The following is a 15,591-nucleotide window of genomic DNA, read 5'->3' as shown; positions in this document are numbered from 1 at the left end:
TAACCAAATAATGGTAACCAAAATAGAAAGGAATAGATGGTAACCCAAACCTATTTCAGAGCTGAAAAAATCTGAATTTAATAAATACGTACATACGTACGCTTTTTATTCTTTTTATAGTGACCAAATAATGGTAACCAAAATAGGACGGAATAGATGGTAACCGAAGCCTATTTCAGAGCTGCAAAAATCTGAATTTAATAAATACGTACATACGTACGCTTTTTATTCTTTTTATGGTGACCAAATAATGGTAACCAAAATAAGAATGAATAGATAGTAACCGAAGCCTATTTCAGAGTTGAAAAAATCTGAATTTGATAAATACGTACATACGTACGCTTTTTATTCTTTTTATGGTGACCAAATAATGGTAACCAAAATAGGACGGAATAGATGGTAACCGAAACCTATTTCAGAGCTGAAAAAATCTGAATTTGATAAATACGTACATACGTACGCTTTTTATTCTTTTTATGGTGACCAAATAATGGAAACCAAAATAGGACGGAATAGATGGTAACCGAAACCTATTTCAGAGCTGAAAAAATCTGAATTTAATAAATACGTACATACGTACGCTTTTTATTCTTTTTATGGTGACCAAATAATGGTAACCAAAATAGGAATGAATAGATAGTAACCGAAGCCTATTTCAGAGTTGAAAAAATCTGAATTTGATAAATACGTACATACGTACGCTTTTTATTCTTTTTATGGTGACCAAATAATGGTAACCAAAATAGGACGGAATAGATGGTAACCGAAACCTATTTCAGAGCTGAAAAAATCTGAATTTAATAAATACGTACATACGTACGCTTTGTCGATCACGGTAGCAACAACCCACTTCCATAAATAGCGATCCCCAACCCTCGAAACTCGCAACAATTAGCCGCCCTTTCTGTTAACGGCAACGAACTTAACATCTCGAGGTAGGAAGACTAGTCGAAAACACGAGGGCCATATCGCTCGAAAGAACGAAGAGTCGTTCGTTGGTCGCGTTCCTTTGAGCGGCCAGCTCCGCCACTCGAGAATCCTCGCCTTTGAGACGCGTTCCTCGAGATGGAAGCTTCGTCCCTTGAACTTCTCCAGACGCAAGAACGCATCCGCCGTTGCAAGCACGATGCACAGGGTCGCTCGTTAATACGTAAAAATCCCCTTTTTACCCTTACGAGGCCGTTGCTGGACCACGTGTTGAGAACCTCCCCAGTCGTCATGGCAACCCCCGTCCGATCCCGCAGACGACGAACACGTTCCTGGTGCCCGAATCAGGAACGTAACTTCCGCGTCGTTGGCCCTTTGTTATTTTCAGATCGACTGTTCTAGCAACTGGTACGAGTCTTTATATGTAAGGGTTCTGACATTTGCTGAGAAAGGGAAATGTGCTTTTGCTTCGAAGAATTATTTGTTTGGCTTCGTTTTTTAGTTTCCAGTCGATGATAAATCATCGTCATAGACATTATCATCGTGGGTTTGTTTGGGATCAGGCTTGGAGTGATAGAAGGGAATTTTAGAAATTGTTTATGTCTCTCGCACGATAGTTTTTGCAGGCTCGTTGGAAACTACCAAATGATCTAAAAACTGGCAAGTTAAATATTCTACCGCATGAATGTTTTATACGTTTCACCAGTATCTAAAAATAGTCGGAGCTGATTTACCAATTAAATCACGCGAGCGGAAAACCTCGGGTACTTCCGTATATGTTGACCGACCGGCTTTTTCGGCGCATGTTTCCTGTCTAATTAAATCGATACACCTGTGTGTGTTTGTGTTTCGGAAGCAGGAACGTGGCGGCGCGTGCGACTGAAAACTCTTCCAGCAGTCAATTAATCCACGGCGTAAAATTAATCAATGACGTCCGGCAGATATCGCTGCGGCGGAAAAATCGATACGTCGCGTCGCGACGTAACAAATCGTCTCCTGATGCTCGACGAAAGAAAAATAAAATATAGAACGGCCAAACGTCAACGCAGTTTCCTCGACGATGATTTATGCTCCGAAAGAACAGCTTTTAATTGCCGAACCATGGACAGATGGTGACTGGATTTCACGGATCAGCGAATGATGGATGAATTTTTGAAACAGGCTGGCAATTAGACTAAGTAGAGAAAGGAGGTCTGTTTGTCCTACTAATTAACCTTAAAAGGTTAGAAGGCTGCGCTGCGAAGATATCACTGTTAAATTATTATATTTCAATTCGTTTATCGTGGGAACATTGCGTGCACGTTTATGCAAATTCGCTCGTTCACGAATATAAAGAAGCAAGCAAAAATTTGTTGTCCATTAAATTTCACGTCGAGTAAATATTTTACCTGCAATGTTTTATGCGTTTCTGTATATTATGTAGATTTTACACGTTTTGACAAACTTAAATATCCTTGTAATTAAATAATCACAATTAACAGGATGTACGTAATATGCAAAAATATACGAAATACCCAAAGTTCTCGATATAACATTCGAAGGGATGTAATCTATAAAATTGCATGAGGAATCGTAATAGCAAAATTTCAGTTGTATGAATATCTTTGTTCGTCGCCATGCATAATTAGTATCCGTCTGCGGTTCGTTAATTATCGACCGCTAAGAATTAATAGAGACACGTCAAATGCAGTTGTCGAACGATCGACGTAGTCCGAGGATTATCGATGTAATTAATATCTTCGAAGAAAATGATACGCTTAATCTGATAATTTTAAGGAAGTATCGCAGTTCCGCTTGATCTGTTACAAACGTTACGCGAAGAATTCTGAACTTTAGAATCATCTTGTATAATTGAGATCGCTAGAAACGATTGGAACTTCGAACCTGTATCAATACCAAGAGCGAGCAATTATCGTGCACTGGTAATCATCTCGAGCTCGTTTCATTTCATTAAATCGAACTCTCCCTGACCATTTATTTCTTCTATGAGCACTTGCAGCGTTCTACGATCATAGAGCATCTACATCGATAAAGTCGTCATTTGTTCGTTCAAATTTGCTGTATCATCGGTTACAATTGCTATCGCGTCTCGGATAGTTGTAGCGTGCAAGTGATAAACGACGTGGCTGCCAAAAACATGAAAAACTGCTTCTTTAAATCTCATTGATAAAGTACGAGTGCTACAATCGTTTATTTTACTCCCGAAGACTGTCGCCAGAGGATTGAAGTGCTAAATCTCTGTTTCGTTGTGATCGGAAAAAGATAAAAGTGTAATCAGCTTAATTAATCACAGCTCGATTAATATCACGCTATGAATTAAAATTGTTTATTAACAAAATTTTCGACAGGAGTCGTCGGAGTTTCTAAAAATCAGGACACCCGTGTATAATACAAAATAAGCCAAATAGCATAAGTAGATGCAAAAATTCGCAAACATACCGACTGAAAATCATAGTTGCGTGAGTTAGTTCACCGTTATTCTTCGTTAAACGATGTTCCGCGTTTATTGTTTGAAAAATTCATTATATCTTTTTCAAGACGCGAAAACGTACGTATAATGACAGAGAGCAAAGTCGTAAGTTAATATTAATCGGTAAGCGAAACTAAGGGAACGATACTTGCAGAAATTGAAAGAATCTTAACTGGGATCGCTACGATTCTCAACTCGAAGCCATGCGGAAAATCTTCACCTCCGACACTTGCGCCATTTGCTACTTTGACTCCTCGATTCGTATCCGCTGCCGTTGTCAAGCGTTTGTCCTCTTCTAGATCGATCGAAACGCAACGAAAATTTCTGCGGCTCCCTCACAGAGATCCGTATACGGTCCCGAGAGCGATGTTGGAGCACGAACGCGATAGTTTGGGGCAGACAAGGTCCGAGACAAGCCGTCTAACTGTCAAACGCAGAGGACAATAGAACGCCGGACGTGTAGGGGGTGTTAGCCGGTGACTTTGCATACGTCAACGCCCCTTCATTCGATATTCAGCTCGGGAATTGCGACAAAGTTTGCTCGAAATAATACCGTTTGTGAAGCGTGCCGCTCGCGGTTAAATGGTTCGCGCAACTCCGACGATTATTCCCTCGCGAGAAAGCCTACTGGTATTAAAAATTGTAACGTGAAAAAATTGCTTCGAATAAACACGAAGAAGTCGTAGAAACGAACTGAAAGCTGGTCGATGCACCGATCCATCGAATTATAACGAACGTCGTATCAACGTAGATATCCTGGAATTCCTATAAAAGATCTCTACTTTCCATCGGCAACTACGGTCAAGCATCTGCGTTCAAAGCTACTAATGGTAAAGCCCTGGTACTCGAAGCTTCCCAGGAACTGCGTAAATACTCTAGGACGCACAAAAACTTGCGTCGTTAATCTAACGCCTAGCGTTTCCGCGTAACGCGCCACTTACTCTCTAGATTCTGACGCGTGGTGACTACTACGTGGCGTAATTAGCTTGCGATACGCAACGCGATACGTCGTTCCCATTCGCCGGAGAACGCATACACACACTGGTTTCTTTGTTCGAGACAGCTGACCTCGACTCACGAAGCAGGTGATAAACAAATCGATGAAACTGTAAGGAGAGAGAAGAAAAGAATACGAGACGAGCGAGAAAAACTTAGAAACGTTGAAAAAGAGCGTAGGAAGAGAATCGAAAGGGTTGTGGGAGGATAAGGGTTGGACGTGGCCGTAAGATAGGTCATTAGGGGACTTTTCGGACTCTAATGAGATCATTAATTAAGAGTCGGAGCACCGTCGGTACCGGTGGGCTTCGAATCTCTTTACACGAGTACGGATTATCGGTATAATTAGCGGATACCGGAGGCTTCGTTAAGTCGACGTTAATTTCGAGATGCTACGATGTCTCGTGGACGCTTGTTAAGCTCGACGAACGCTAAGACGATGGTTCGATCGATGGTTTGCCACGTTCATTCCGTCTGTAAGTTCCTATAGTTAACGAACTCGCTGACTTGAAACGTAAATTTTAATGCAATCGATCTACGATAAAATTTTCAAAACGTAGCGTAATTTAATTTTCCTTATAATACACGCGATTAATAAGTATCATTCTCGTTTAATAATTAAAAATGTCTCGTAACTTTTAGTCAGTGTTAGCAAATTAATCTTCTTGGATGCTACGCGTATCAAAATATTTTCCACCTACTAACCAAAAGTTCGAAGCTCAAAGCAAAATCAGCGAAACTACTTAAATTTACTCGACCCATTTAACCGTGACAAATTCGCAAGAAAAGAGAAATAGACGAAGATTAACGTAATGCTCGAAACCACGAAACTTCAAATTTGTTCGAATTTCTCTAAAATCCTATCTTTGTTTCAACGATGATCCCTAAGGGAGGAATCCCGGGATCAATTAGGTCTGTTCTCGTCACAGAGACCGCAGTTTCTCTGAATCAGCTCGGCGGAAATTACGCCAGGGTACAGAGGTCTGTTTACAAAGCGTGTATTGTCCCCTCAGAGCGGAGGCGCCCCGACGCGGAGAATTTACTCGTGAGTTTCTAAGCGATTACCTGCAGCAGTGCAATGGCGCAGGTAACGAGAATTCTCTACCCGTATACCATCGCTTCACCATACAAAATTGGACGATCGCAGGGCACTTTTATGTTTGCCTCCGCTTCCTCTTTCGCCATTCTACGTTAGAAGGTTTTTGGTGGGGAAATGGAACGCAAGAAAATATAGTATTTACCGGGTGAATGGAACGACGATCGTAAAGACGAGCTTTACGCGCATTCAAGGAGACGTTTCTCGTACGATCAGAGGATTTGGATTTATTTTTCCAATGATGTGGATTAACGATGGGGACGTTGAGCGAAAAACAGGAGACAGATCGACGCGTAAACAGGATGGATTTTATACAGATTTCATACATTTCTCTAAACAATTGCATCGACGAATTAAAACGAGACACTCTGTGTAATAATTGTTCGCGATGAATTTCCAAGAATTCTGTCGAAGGAAGTTTATCGAGAAAATGCCGTGGCTTAACAGTTGCTTGATGTAACGGAACAGGAATGTTACCAACCCATCTTGTCTATTTATGTCATACAATCCGGGAGATTTACAAAACTAACAATCAGTATCGTACAACGTGCCATATTGAAACGAGTTCACAGATGCGATCCATGCAATTTGAACAAACTGAAAGTTGTTAATTATAGTCGTACAACGACGACGCGATGTACGTACGGAATGCTAATAGTCTTTCTAACCGCGTGAAAGCGGCTCGAAATCGCGTTACTTATTTGTCCAGGCGAATTCTAGCAGACGTCTGACAGAAGGAGGCTAATTAACGAAACGAGACTAAACGGAGACGGTCTATTTTCTCTGTTCGTAGGAGCGATGTCTTCCTGGAACCGTATCTGCAGCAGCATGGAACCGTTCAGGTTGTCAGCTCGCCGAGCACGCCTCCGCCAAATCCGCTGCAGCATCATCAGCTCACGCAGCTACATCATGTACAGGTGAGTAAGAGATCTTCCTTCTTGCTTAATAATCGCCTTGACGTTCGAAGGTCTTCGCTAATGGCTGTATAGTTTGCCAACGACGAGATGAAAGAGTTGGTACTCGTAACGAGATCTTCGATTCTATTCACACCGAATCATTTTTCTTTTTTTTTTTTTTTTTTTTGTATGCGAAAATGATTGTTTTTTAATAACTGGCAATATCTTTTGAATGGTTTGACACATTTTGGTATTTTGATACTTGAGATTTATTTTACTAAAATCACATAAATGCGTCGTTTAGTTAATCGATAATTTATTAACTCGTTGTTCGAATTGACAATCTCTTGGACATGCACCTCGACATTTTACGCTTTGTTTGTAAACGAATTACGTCGTATTTACGTTTTCGATTTTTAATTTTGTAATTGAAACATATCCTGTCGAAAATGATCGGATATCTTCGAACCATTCGATTGACTCATTCACTGAAGATTGAAAGTTCAGTTTTTCCGAGGGACACAACGTTGATAAAATTGTCAGGAAATAATTAGTATCTTGTGTTACAGCGAATTAATGTCCTGTAATGAAATTTCGCAATTTCGGCGCACGAAATGACGCAAGCAATCGAGTGATCGGGAAATTGCAACGACTGTGGAATACTTTCGGCGGCTCGTAATTAAGGGATTCGTAATTGGCTGCGAGGGTGTTTAACACGCGTCGCACGTCCTCGTTTAATCCGTTTAACCTGAAACGCCGTTGTGTGTCAGTCTGCATTTCAAATTAAATTACACTCGAAACTCCAGTACGCGGCGAACCCCTTCGCGAATCCTCTTCGGACCCCCGTCGTGTCCTCGTGCGCCACCGCAGTGAAAAAATAGGGTTGCCGGAAAAATTGAGAAACGCAAGTGATCGACGTTTGCGATGTGTCGGTGCGAAACTCGTGGCAAGCGCCTGGATCGAATTGTTTCTCGTTATCTTTTTCATTATTTTCGAAACTCGGTCTGATTGAAAGCTCTCGTGAATGATACAAATTGATAGGTCGTACGAGCACGTTGGTGTTCGTGATACTTTCGATGGGAACAGGGACGAAGTAAAGAGTTAAAAGACTGATCAATTTTCCCTCGTTGTCGCGTCAAACTTTTTATCATTGTCCTATCAAACATTTTTCCCGTTCTTTCGTTCAATTTCCTTGCGTTAATAGGACGACGTAACGGAAAATAAAAAGCGTTTCTCCGAGCGCAAAGGCAGACGCGTGTGGTGAATGTGTTTTAATTTTCACAAATTATTATCCTTAAACGAAACACGTATCGGTGGGATCGTGAATCGCTGGTAACGAAGGCAATTCCACGGTATTACAGCGTTGAACCCTTTCCACAAACGAAGCCAACCGGAGCAAAACCTTCGCACTTGAATAGGAAAGCCTCTTGTTGGGAAATTCTAGCGCGATGCAGAAACACTCGGTTAAATTACCGTCGTTTCAGCGTAACTGCGAAACCTGTTCCCGCACCAATTTGAAAGAAAAAAAAAAAGAAGAAGAACGCGAACTTTGCGAAGCGTATGCTTGTAACAAATATTTCAAATATTACAGATTTTATCCGAGATAATCGCGAACGATTAGCTACAAAGGAATACATTTAGTTGCTTGGCTAAATCGCACGTCCTCCACCTGGTAAGACACTTTGATCGATGCTGATCGATTGCACTGGATTTTTACAATCATCGACTTTCCCGTCCAACGTTTTTCTACGATTCGTCAAACGTCTAATTCGCGTCACTGGAAATGAGACCGATTCCGTTTGGGTTCGCGACCCTTCTGTACTTTTTACAGGGTATTTAGGGGAATCGTGGGATTATTCGGGGCGACAGAATCGGATAAAAGGTGGGAGAAGTTTAATCGACGCCTGCCTTGATTTATTACGACACGAGCTAGCGTGATTGCGATCGTTTAACGTTCGAGTATCGTTTAGTGATTATTTATGGATTGCAACGTGGCCACGGGGTGTGCGTTGACATTCAGACTATTAGGAAACTCAGATTCATACGATTTTTTTAGATTCATTAACTCGTTGACCGACGAATTTCTTGCAGAATGAAAGAGCACGCTGACAAAAGTATCGGAAACTTTCTATCGATATACGCGTTTCCCGCATCTCTCATTTCATATTGTTCGTTTCGTTTCCCAATTCTCTGAATCGTGTCCGACATACACGATTCGATATTAGCGACAATTCTACCCTTTCAAATGCGACGTAATTATATAATTCTAACGTAATTATATAATAATGAAATTCCAAGTACAAATATATCATTAGGTAGTCCGGAAAGTGTCTTTCTTTTACAAACACGCGTTTTACAACAACTTATCTTTATACAAACATGAAACCTATTCTGTCAAACGTTGTGATTTTTATCTGGATAAAAGAAAATGGATCATACGTAATTCGACAAAATAATATAAAACAAAAAACATTGTGCGCCTATTATCTCCTTATAAAACGAACGAAACTTTTCGGACCACGTAATCCGATGTATAACGAGCTCCTTGATATTCTATTCTTGGGAATAACATCTAAAAGTATCATAAACGTAACATCAGCCTGAATACGCACAACATATAAACCATGCACGGTATAATTTCTCAAACGTCTGACGCGTTCCGCGACGTTAATTCCACTTCATTGCTTAATCTCGGTCCCCATGGTTCCTTTCGACCACCGTAAAACCTCGCGTCGGCCAATTCCAACACGAGCACGAAGAACGACTGGACAAAGTCACGATTCGCTGGCGGGCGACGCGACGCCGCGAATATGGAAATCTCTGGCCCTTAAGCCGCAATTCCGAGGGTGTAAATCCTACCTGATCGTCATACAATACACTCTAATGCGGTATTATACCGACACCACGCAGGGTGCAGAACGAACGGGTTCACCGGTTATCTCAATTTGCAGCCAATGCTCGCCCCAACCTTTATTCGCTGCTCGTTTAATCGTTCCTCCGACTTTTTTTTCCATCCGTCTACTGTTACACACTTCCTTTTTCCTCTTTTTTTACTCTCTCGTTTTTCTTGCGCAGAACGCTTCCTCGTATCTGCGCCACTTTTAATTGTCCTCTTTGTTTCCGCGACGATTATCGTCGTCGAGCTATGAACGAAATAAACGAATATCGTAGCCCTGGCTTCCCGCGGGGATACCAGGAACGCTCGTAATGATTCCATTACGAGAATCGTAAAATGGCAATTACGAGTGAGAAGCGTGTACGGGTGGGTAGAAAGGTGGTTTCGGCTTTCTGAAGCGAATAATTTCTTTCGTTAATACGCGTTGCTAGTATCTAAGCGAGAGAAACGGTCGTTGCGACGATACTGATAACAAGGTTTCAATCAATCGAAGAAACTTTCGCATAGATCCGACGATATACAGGGTGGTTGGTAACTGGCGGTACAAGCGGAAAGGGGGTGATTCTACGCGAAAAAAAGAGTCGAAAATATAGAATAAAAATTTTCGTTCGAGGCTTTGTTTTCGAGAAAATCGACTTTGAATTTTCGCTCGGTACGCGTGCACTTTATCGCGTTTCGTTACAACGGATCTCACTGTAGATCGTTGTCTCGATTGACGTTACTTTTTTAATTTTTAAATTTTTAAATTTTTAAATTTTTGAATTTTTAAATTTTTAAATTTTTGAATTTTTATTCTATATTTTCGACTTCTTTTTTCGCGTAGAATCACCCCCTTTCCAGTCAGTTACCAACCACCCTGTATATGTCGGAGATGTAGGCACATAGGATCTTTCGTTTGGAATTTTGGGAGGATCCCCGATACTTTGGTCTAAACTGTACTTAAATAATAGAACTTAGAAGTAGTTGTTGTGATACAATCTGATTATGTTTGCCCGAGGTTTGTGACAGTGGGCTTGGGGTCAAAGTGACACAAATGGTCTCCAAACGTAGCCACGGTCACGGGACGAACGTTTTTACTTAACAGTAGAAGTACCAATATCGAGGGACACACGCTGTATTAACAAACAAGCCCCGGGGCAGGAGCAATGACGGCTCCACGCGGGTCTGCCTAGTAACGGCGCCTGGAATTTTTATTGATAACCCCGGTCCATACGCAATTAACAAACGCGATCGTGTCAGTATTTTATTCTTATGATCACCTTGAAGAATTTACACACAACGTCTGGTCAATCAGTCAGAAAGATACCGTGCGTCACAGCTAACGTCACTTTGAGTTTCAAAACATTCAATTGTACAAAGAGTTATCCCGTTGACCGTGGATTCGTTCGAACCTAAGAACATTGTCTTTACTTTAAGAGTGTCTAATAATCACGTTAAATCGTTAAACCCTGTTAAATCAACACTTGTACATATAATTGAAAATATAAAGCTCATTGAACAACTACGATGGCTTGTCCTAATGAAGATACGCAACGCGCCCCTAAAACTAGCGCCAGCCCGACAAACCCGACATATAAATATCTGTAGAAGACTTGTATAGAGAATGTTTGTTCGTGAGATTTATTAGATGTTATTGCTTGTTGTCGAAACCATCGAATATATTTAAAATAATAAATAAATATACAGACGATATTCGCTCGTACAGTGTATAAATCGCATTATAAAATTGCTAATTAATACTCGAAACTCTTGATAATTCGTAGATAACTCATCGATACTGAACTCTTTTCGATTGCATCCATTTATTTATACTGGTCGGGAGTAGTCGGAAAATTCAAATTTGTCTTCGCTCGATGGTTGCACGTAGCGGCGATATTGTTTTACCCGGAGTTTATTTATTCTTACATTACATGTATCCTAACGATCTTGATACTCCGAGGCAAAACAACAACGTGATTTGAATTGTATAATATGTGTCATTGAAGTGGACGTGCAAGCGTCTTTATCGTCACCATTTTTCAAAGTCTCACGACCAACTACACGAAACAAAATGTCTGAAAATGTCATATGTCAATGAAAAATGTCTCGAGTTAAGGTTCGACAACAGCTGTAGGAGGAAACTCGTATGTCATTTTATTCAATAAAGAGGAACGAGTTGGGCTATTTGGGCTCTTATTGGTCTTGCAAAATTCGTAGAACGATAAAAATGATAACCCAGCTTGATGTATCGTTAAATGATATTGATGGTACGCGGTCTGAGAAAGTTCGCTCTTGAAACGCGTAGGTGTTGACGGAAATGTTAATCGATTAACTTTATGTTTCAGAGCGAGGAGTCGCTTTCCTCGGAAGGGTCGGCCACCTCGGGTGGATCTTCGAGCTCGACGGAAGATTCTGGCAGCGAGGTCGCGTGCGACATCACTCTGATCGAGAGGCTTATACGCTCGCATCCGATTTGGTTCCTTCCTGGCATCCAAAGAGCCGGCGCTTTCCACTTGTTGCAAGGCAAAGAGGAAGGGGTGAGTGCACTTAAACGAATCGATTAGCCGTAAGAAAATTGCAAGCTGGGTAAAGTCTGCCTTGTCTTTATCTCTCGTTTTGTATTTCTCTCTTGTTGACCGACCAGGAAGTTTTCCACCGAAGGTACACGGGCGTTCCGAGCAGGGGGTTAAAAGCGTAGCGTCGTGGAAAGCTCTCGAGTGCTGCTGCACCAACCTCTTAGAGTTTCCGATGCGAGAGAATTTCATTTATCGCCCCGTTGGAAAGCTGTTTCTTCGATGAAAACTATCGCATTATCGTACTCGGCTTTTCCTATCGATCTTCCTTGCTACGAGTATTTTTAATCGGTCGTGAAGGTTTTGCTAGGACGTGTGATGGAGATTTAAAAAATTCAAATAGCTTTAACTCTGCTGTTCTCCTCGCTTCTTCTTCGCTTTGTATCTCCTCGTGTATCATCTTTTTTTTTTCAACTATTCGTTCAGTAAAAAAGCGTGGAATACACAAAAATGAAAATTACGAAAATTACAGCGAGTGATAAAATATTTAATAACTATTATATTCTATACTAACTCGTCTGATTTTTTTGCTATTCGATAACTGGTATATTCTAATAACGTCTATCAAAATGTAACGTACGTTCCAAATTGCATAGACGCGAGAAGTACAGCAGCGTTAAAATCAGCCAGATCTATAGAAGGCTAAACTGGTTTCACGCGGCGACACGTGTATCGCTGTACGCGTATGATAGACACCCAATATACACTACACGTGTATGCCAATGAATCCTTTCGCACGACACACGCCGATTTTCAAAAGATACAGCATCGCGGTACTGATTTCGTCGTCTGCTGGTTTCCCAACAACTTCAGCCGCCGGCGATAATTTTGCCAGATGAAAGAGCGATCGACACAGGTGATCCACGCAGGAACTAGACGAGACCAGCGATACGTAGCTCGCGATACGTGAAACCGGCCTTGGTGCTTCCCCTTTTCGCAATCTCTTTCCTTTTGAAAATCAATATTTTCGAAAATTCAATATTTTCAAGTTTAGTCGCCGATCTATCTTCGCCATACTGCAATGAACAAGTTTACGGAAAATGTATAACTCGCGTTGTCGATGATGCATTTACGTAACAAGAGACAACGGCGAAGAGGGAAGCATCGCGTACAACGAACAGCGAGTGAAGAAGCTGTTCAAGTAGCCACGAAGGGAGAGTGCCGCCATTAAATCAGCTGCGGACGAAACAAAGAGTATGAAATATCTCGCGAGCGATTGTTCGACCGGCGTTTTTTTGTTTACTGGAAAAAGTATTGCCTCGGGCCTGCAGGCTTTTCCGACGCTTTGATCGGTCACTGATTCCGCGAATATTTTTCGTCGTCTCGCATTGTTCGACCATGAGAATGAATGGCGGCTTAGGATCTGTTCGTTTTATTTACGAGGAGAATTTATGCCAGAGTATCTCCTCGCTTTAACGTTGTTCGTTGATGATCTATAACGCTTAATAAAAGCGGGATTTTTTCCTTTCAATGCTATTTGATAATGGAAACAGCGATGGCAGAGGAAGGTTAGGGGAATTTAAAATATATATACTCGTTTTCTTTTCTCGCTGCTCCGACATTCGTAACGCTCTTTTACGGATAGTTTCACCGAAGAACGATTTACGTAGAGATTTCGATATTTTTGAAAGTTATTTATTACTTGTGTTTGTTAAACGAATGACGTCAAATTTTGCAATTTTTCGATTTCTCAAAATCGTAGATTTTCCTGTGATAAGCGAGCTTGTTAAAACAACGAAAAGAGGTTACGGTTCGGCTTATCTAAGAGAATCGCGTATATCCAAATTTTCAAGCGTCGAAATTTCTCATCTTTCAAAGTCGCAAGACGCGAGTCACTTGATTCTCCCACCACTTTTTCTTTACACTTCACGGGCATCATCCTTTGCACATTCGATCTTCTATTTTCTAAAATTCCGACACACAAGAAAATATCTTGTTCCATTCAAATCCTAGGACATGGAACTGGTTTCTCGCTCCTTTTCAATCCTGCAACCATTAAAGTACCTCTCCTTTATAAGCCACCTTATTAAATCCTTTCCACCTCGCTCCAACACCAATTTCCCAATTTCATTCGAACTGTCTACCCAATAAAACACATGGAGGTGTAATTAACAACCCTTGTACGGGGTAATAAGGATGCTGGCGTAGATGGTCGCCAGATCAGCCGTGGCCAAAGTGTCTGCGAATGCATCGACCGTTTGGCAAGCAGCACCGTTGCAGCCGGCTCGGCTTAATATGCGGTAAATGCAAACGGCAGACGTTGCCTCGACGAAATACGACTGCCTAAGCTGCTGGCAACGTTCCAACCCGTGGTCTGCCAGAAAATACGCATAACAAGTGGCGTTGTTAGCGTGGTTCCTCTCGCCAGGGATTTTCCTCCAGTGTTGCCTGCTTTTTGCCCGATTTCAACGTTTGTTCGCGCTGAAAACGCACGTGGCACGAGCATTTGTCGCGTGACAAAGTAGCTGATCTTTTCGAGTACCATACATTATCCGAGCTAGATCGAATAGACGAAGAGGAACACGATGGCTGTGTTAGGCGCGACCTCTTCAACTAGTTCTGACATTTATTCAAGTAGCGGATTTTAGAACTTCGACCGAGTACACAGATCCGAGATAGAGCCGAGCAAACTATAAAATATATTGCTACAAATTTGACAATTTGAATATCGTTACACGTGACGCAATTATTGATCCGGTGCTTACAAGTACGTTGAAAGTATATATTTTGCTTTTTTATATTCGATACCAGAAACGCAGGAAGCGTCAAGGATAGAGAATTAATGATCATCTAGGCCGTTCATTCTCGAGTCTACGTAATTTTGTTACGCTGCCAAAGAATTAATAGAGCGTAGAATTTTGTCGTGATACGTTTTCGTTGAAAGACTGATACTAGAACAACCGGTAACGCATACCTAAACGTACGATATTTTTCACATTTTTATCATCTGTCCTGTGCTTGCAGTCCGACTACTTTTTAATTAGATATTCCATATACCGGAATCGCGATAAAGTTAGATAATACTAAAACAACGTCGTTAATGCGCATATAACGTCGGCACAGTTTCCCATCGGACGCACCAGCCAGCTGGACTCCCGTTCTTCCGGTTGTGTTAGATAAGAACCGATCAAACTTCTCCATCTACGCAATCCGTAGCCGCTTTCCACTTCTCGGCGAGCAGCATTGTTTCCACGGCGGCTATCTCTGTTGCCCGCCACAGGAACAATCGCGACGAGCCGTGCATGGGTCTTATCTGACACGCGAAGAAGAATAGAAGTCGAGGCGACTGGGTCCCAAATGGAAAATCGTGTCAATGCCTGGTGTTCGACGTCGCCGCGCTGATTTCGTATACGCTTAGATACTCTGCAAGTATAGACTCTTTACTAATTCTTGGAAAATTATCTCCTCTATTAAGATAATAGTTCTTTAATGTTATCCAGCAATATTTATCCAGCTATAGGATTATTTGATTGATTTAAGGAACGTGTTAATTATCAGAGGCATCGATGCGTTTAATTTAGAATTTCTTGCACATTACGAGACGACTAAGAGTGTTATGAAGATACTGGTTCATCAAAGCGAAGAACGCGTTGTTAGTTGAACATCTTTTTCATGTTTATGCAAGTATTGGTATTTATTAGAATTTATGAATTCTTTTGGAAAGAATTTATGAATCAATGAATTCTTTTCATTGAAACGAACCCTTAACGCTTCGAGTGTGTCTCTCAAGCACCACCGATGTGCGGCGCTCAAAAAAT

The 15,591-nt window shown here is 41.3% G+C and overlaps 1 protein-coding gene across 12 annotated transcripts in view; it reads left to right on the top strand.

Moving 5' to 3' along the window:
- The window catches only part of LOC126866090 (protein sprint), a 159,371-nt gene that overhangs the window by 117,145 nt on the left and 26,635 nt on the right, over positions 1-15,591 (top strand). For all 12 annotated transcript variants that reach the window (XM_050619208.1, XM_050619209.1, XM_050619206.1 and 9 more), the window contains 2 exons: positions 6,283-6,406; positions 11,606-11,797. In XM_050619208.1, coding sequence (XP_050475165.1) covers positions 6,283-6,406; positions 11,606-11,797 — 316 coding nt within the window. The remainder of the gene's footprint in view (positions 1-6,282; positions 6,407-11,605; positions 11,798-15,591) is intronic.

This window comes from Bombus huntii, chromosome 5 (genome assembly GCF_024542735.1).
Source record: "Bombus huntii isolate Logan2020A chromosome 5, iyBomHunt1.1, whole genome shotgun sequence".
NCBI lineage: Eukaryota > Metazoa > Arthropoda > Insecta > Hymenoptera > Apidae > Bombus > Bombus huntii.
The sequence above is the reverse complement of the archived record's forward strand: the minus strand, read 5'-3'. Positions and strand labels throughout refer to the sequence as shown.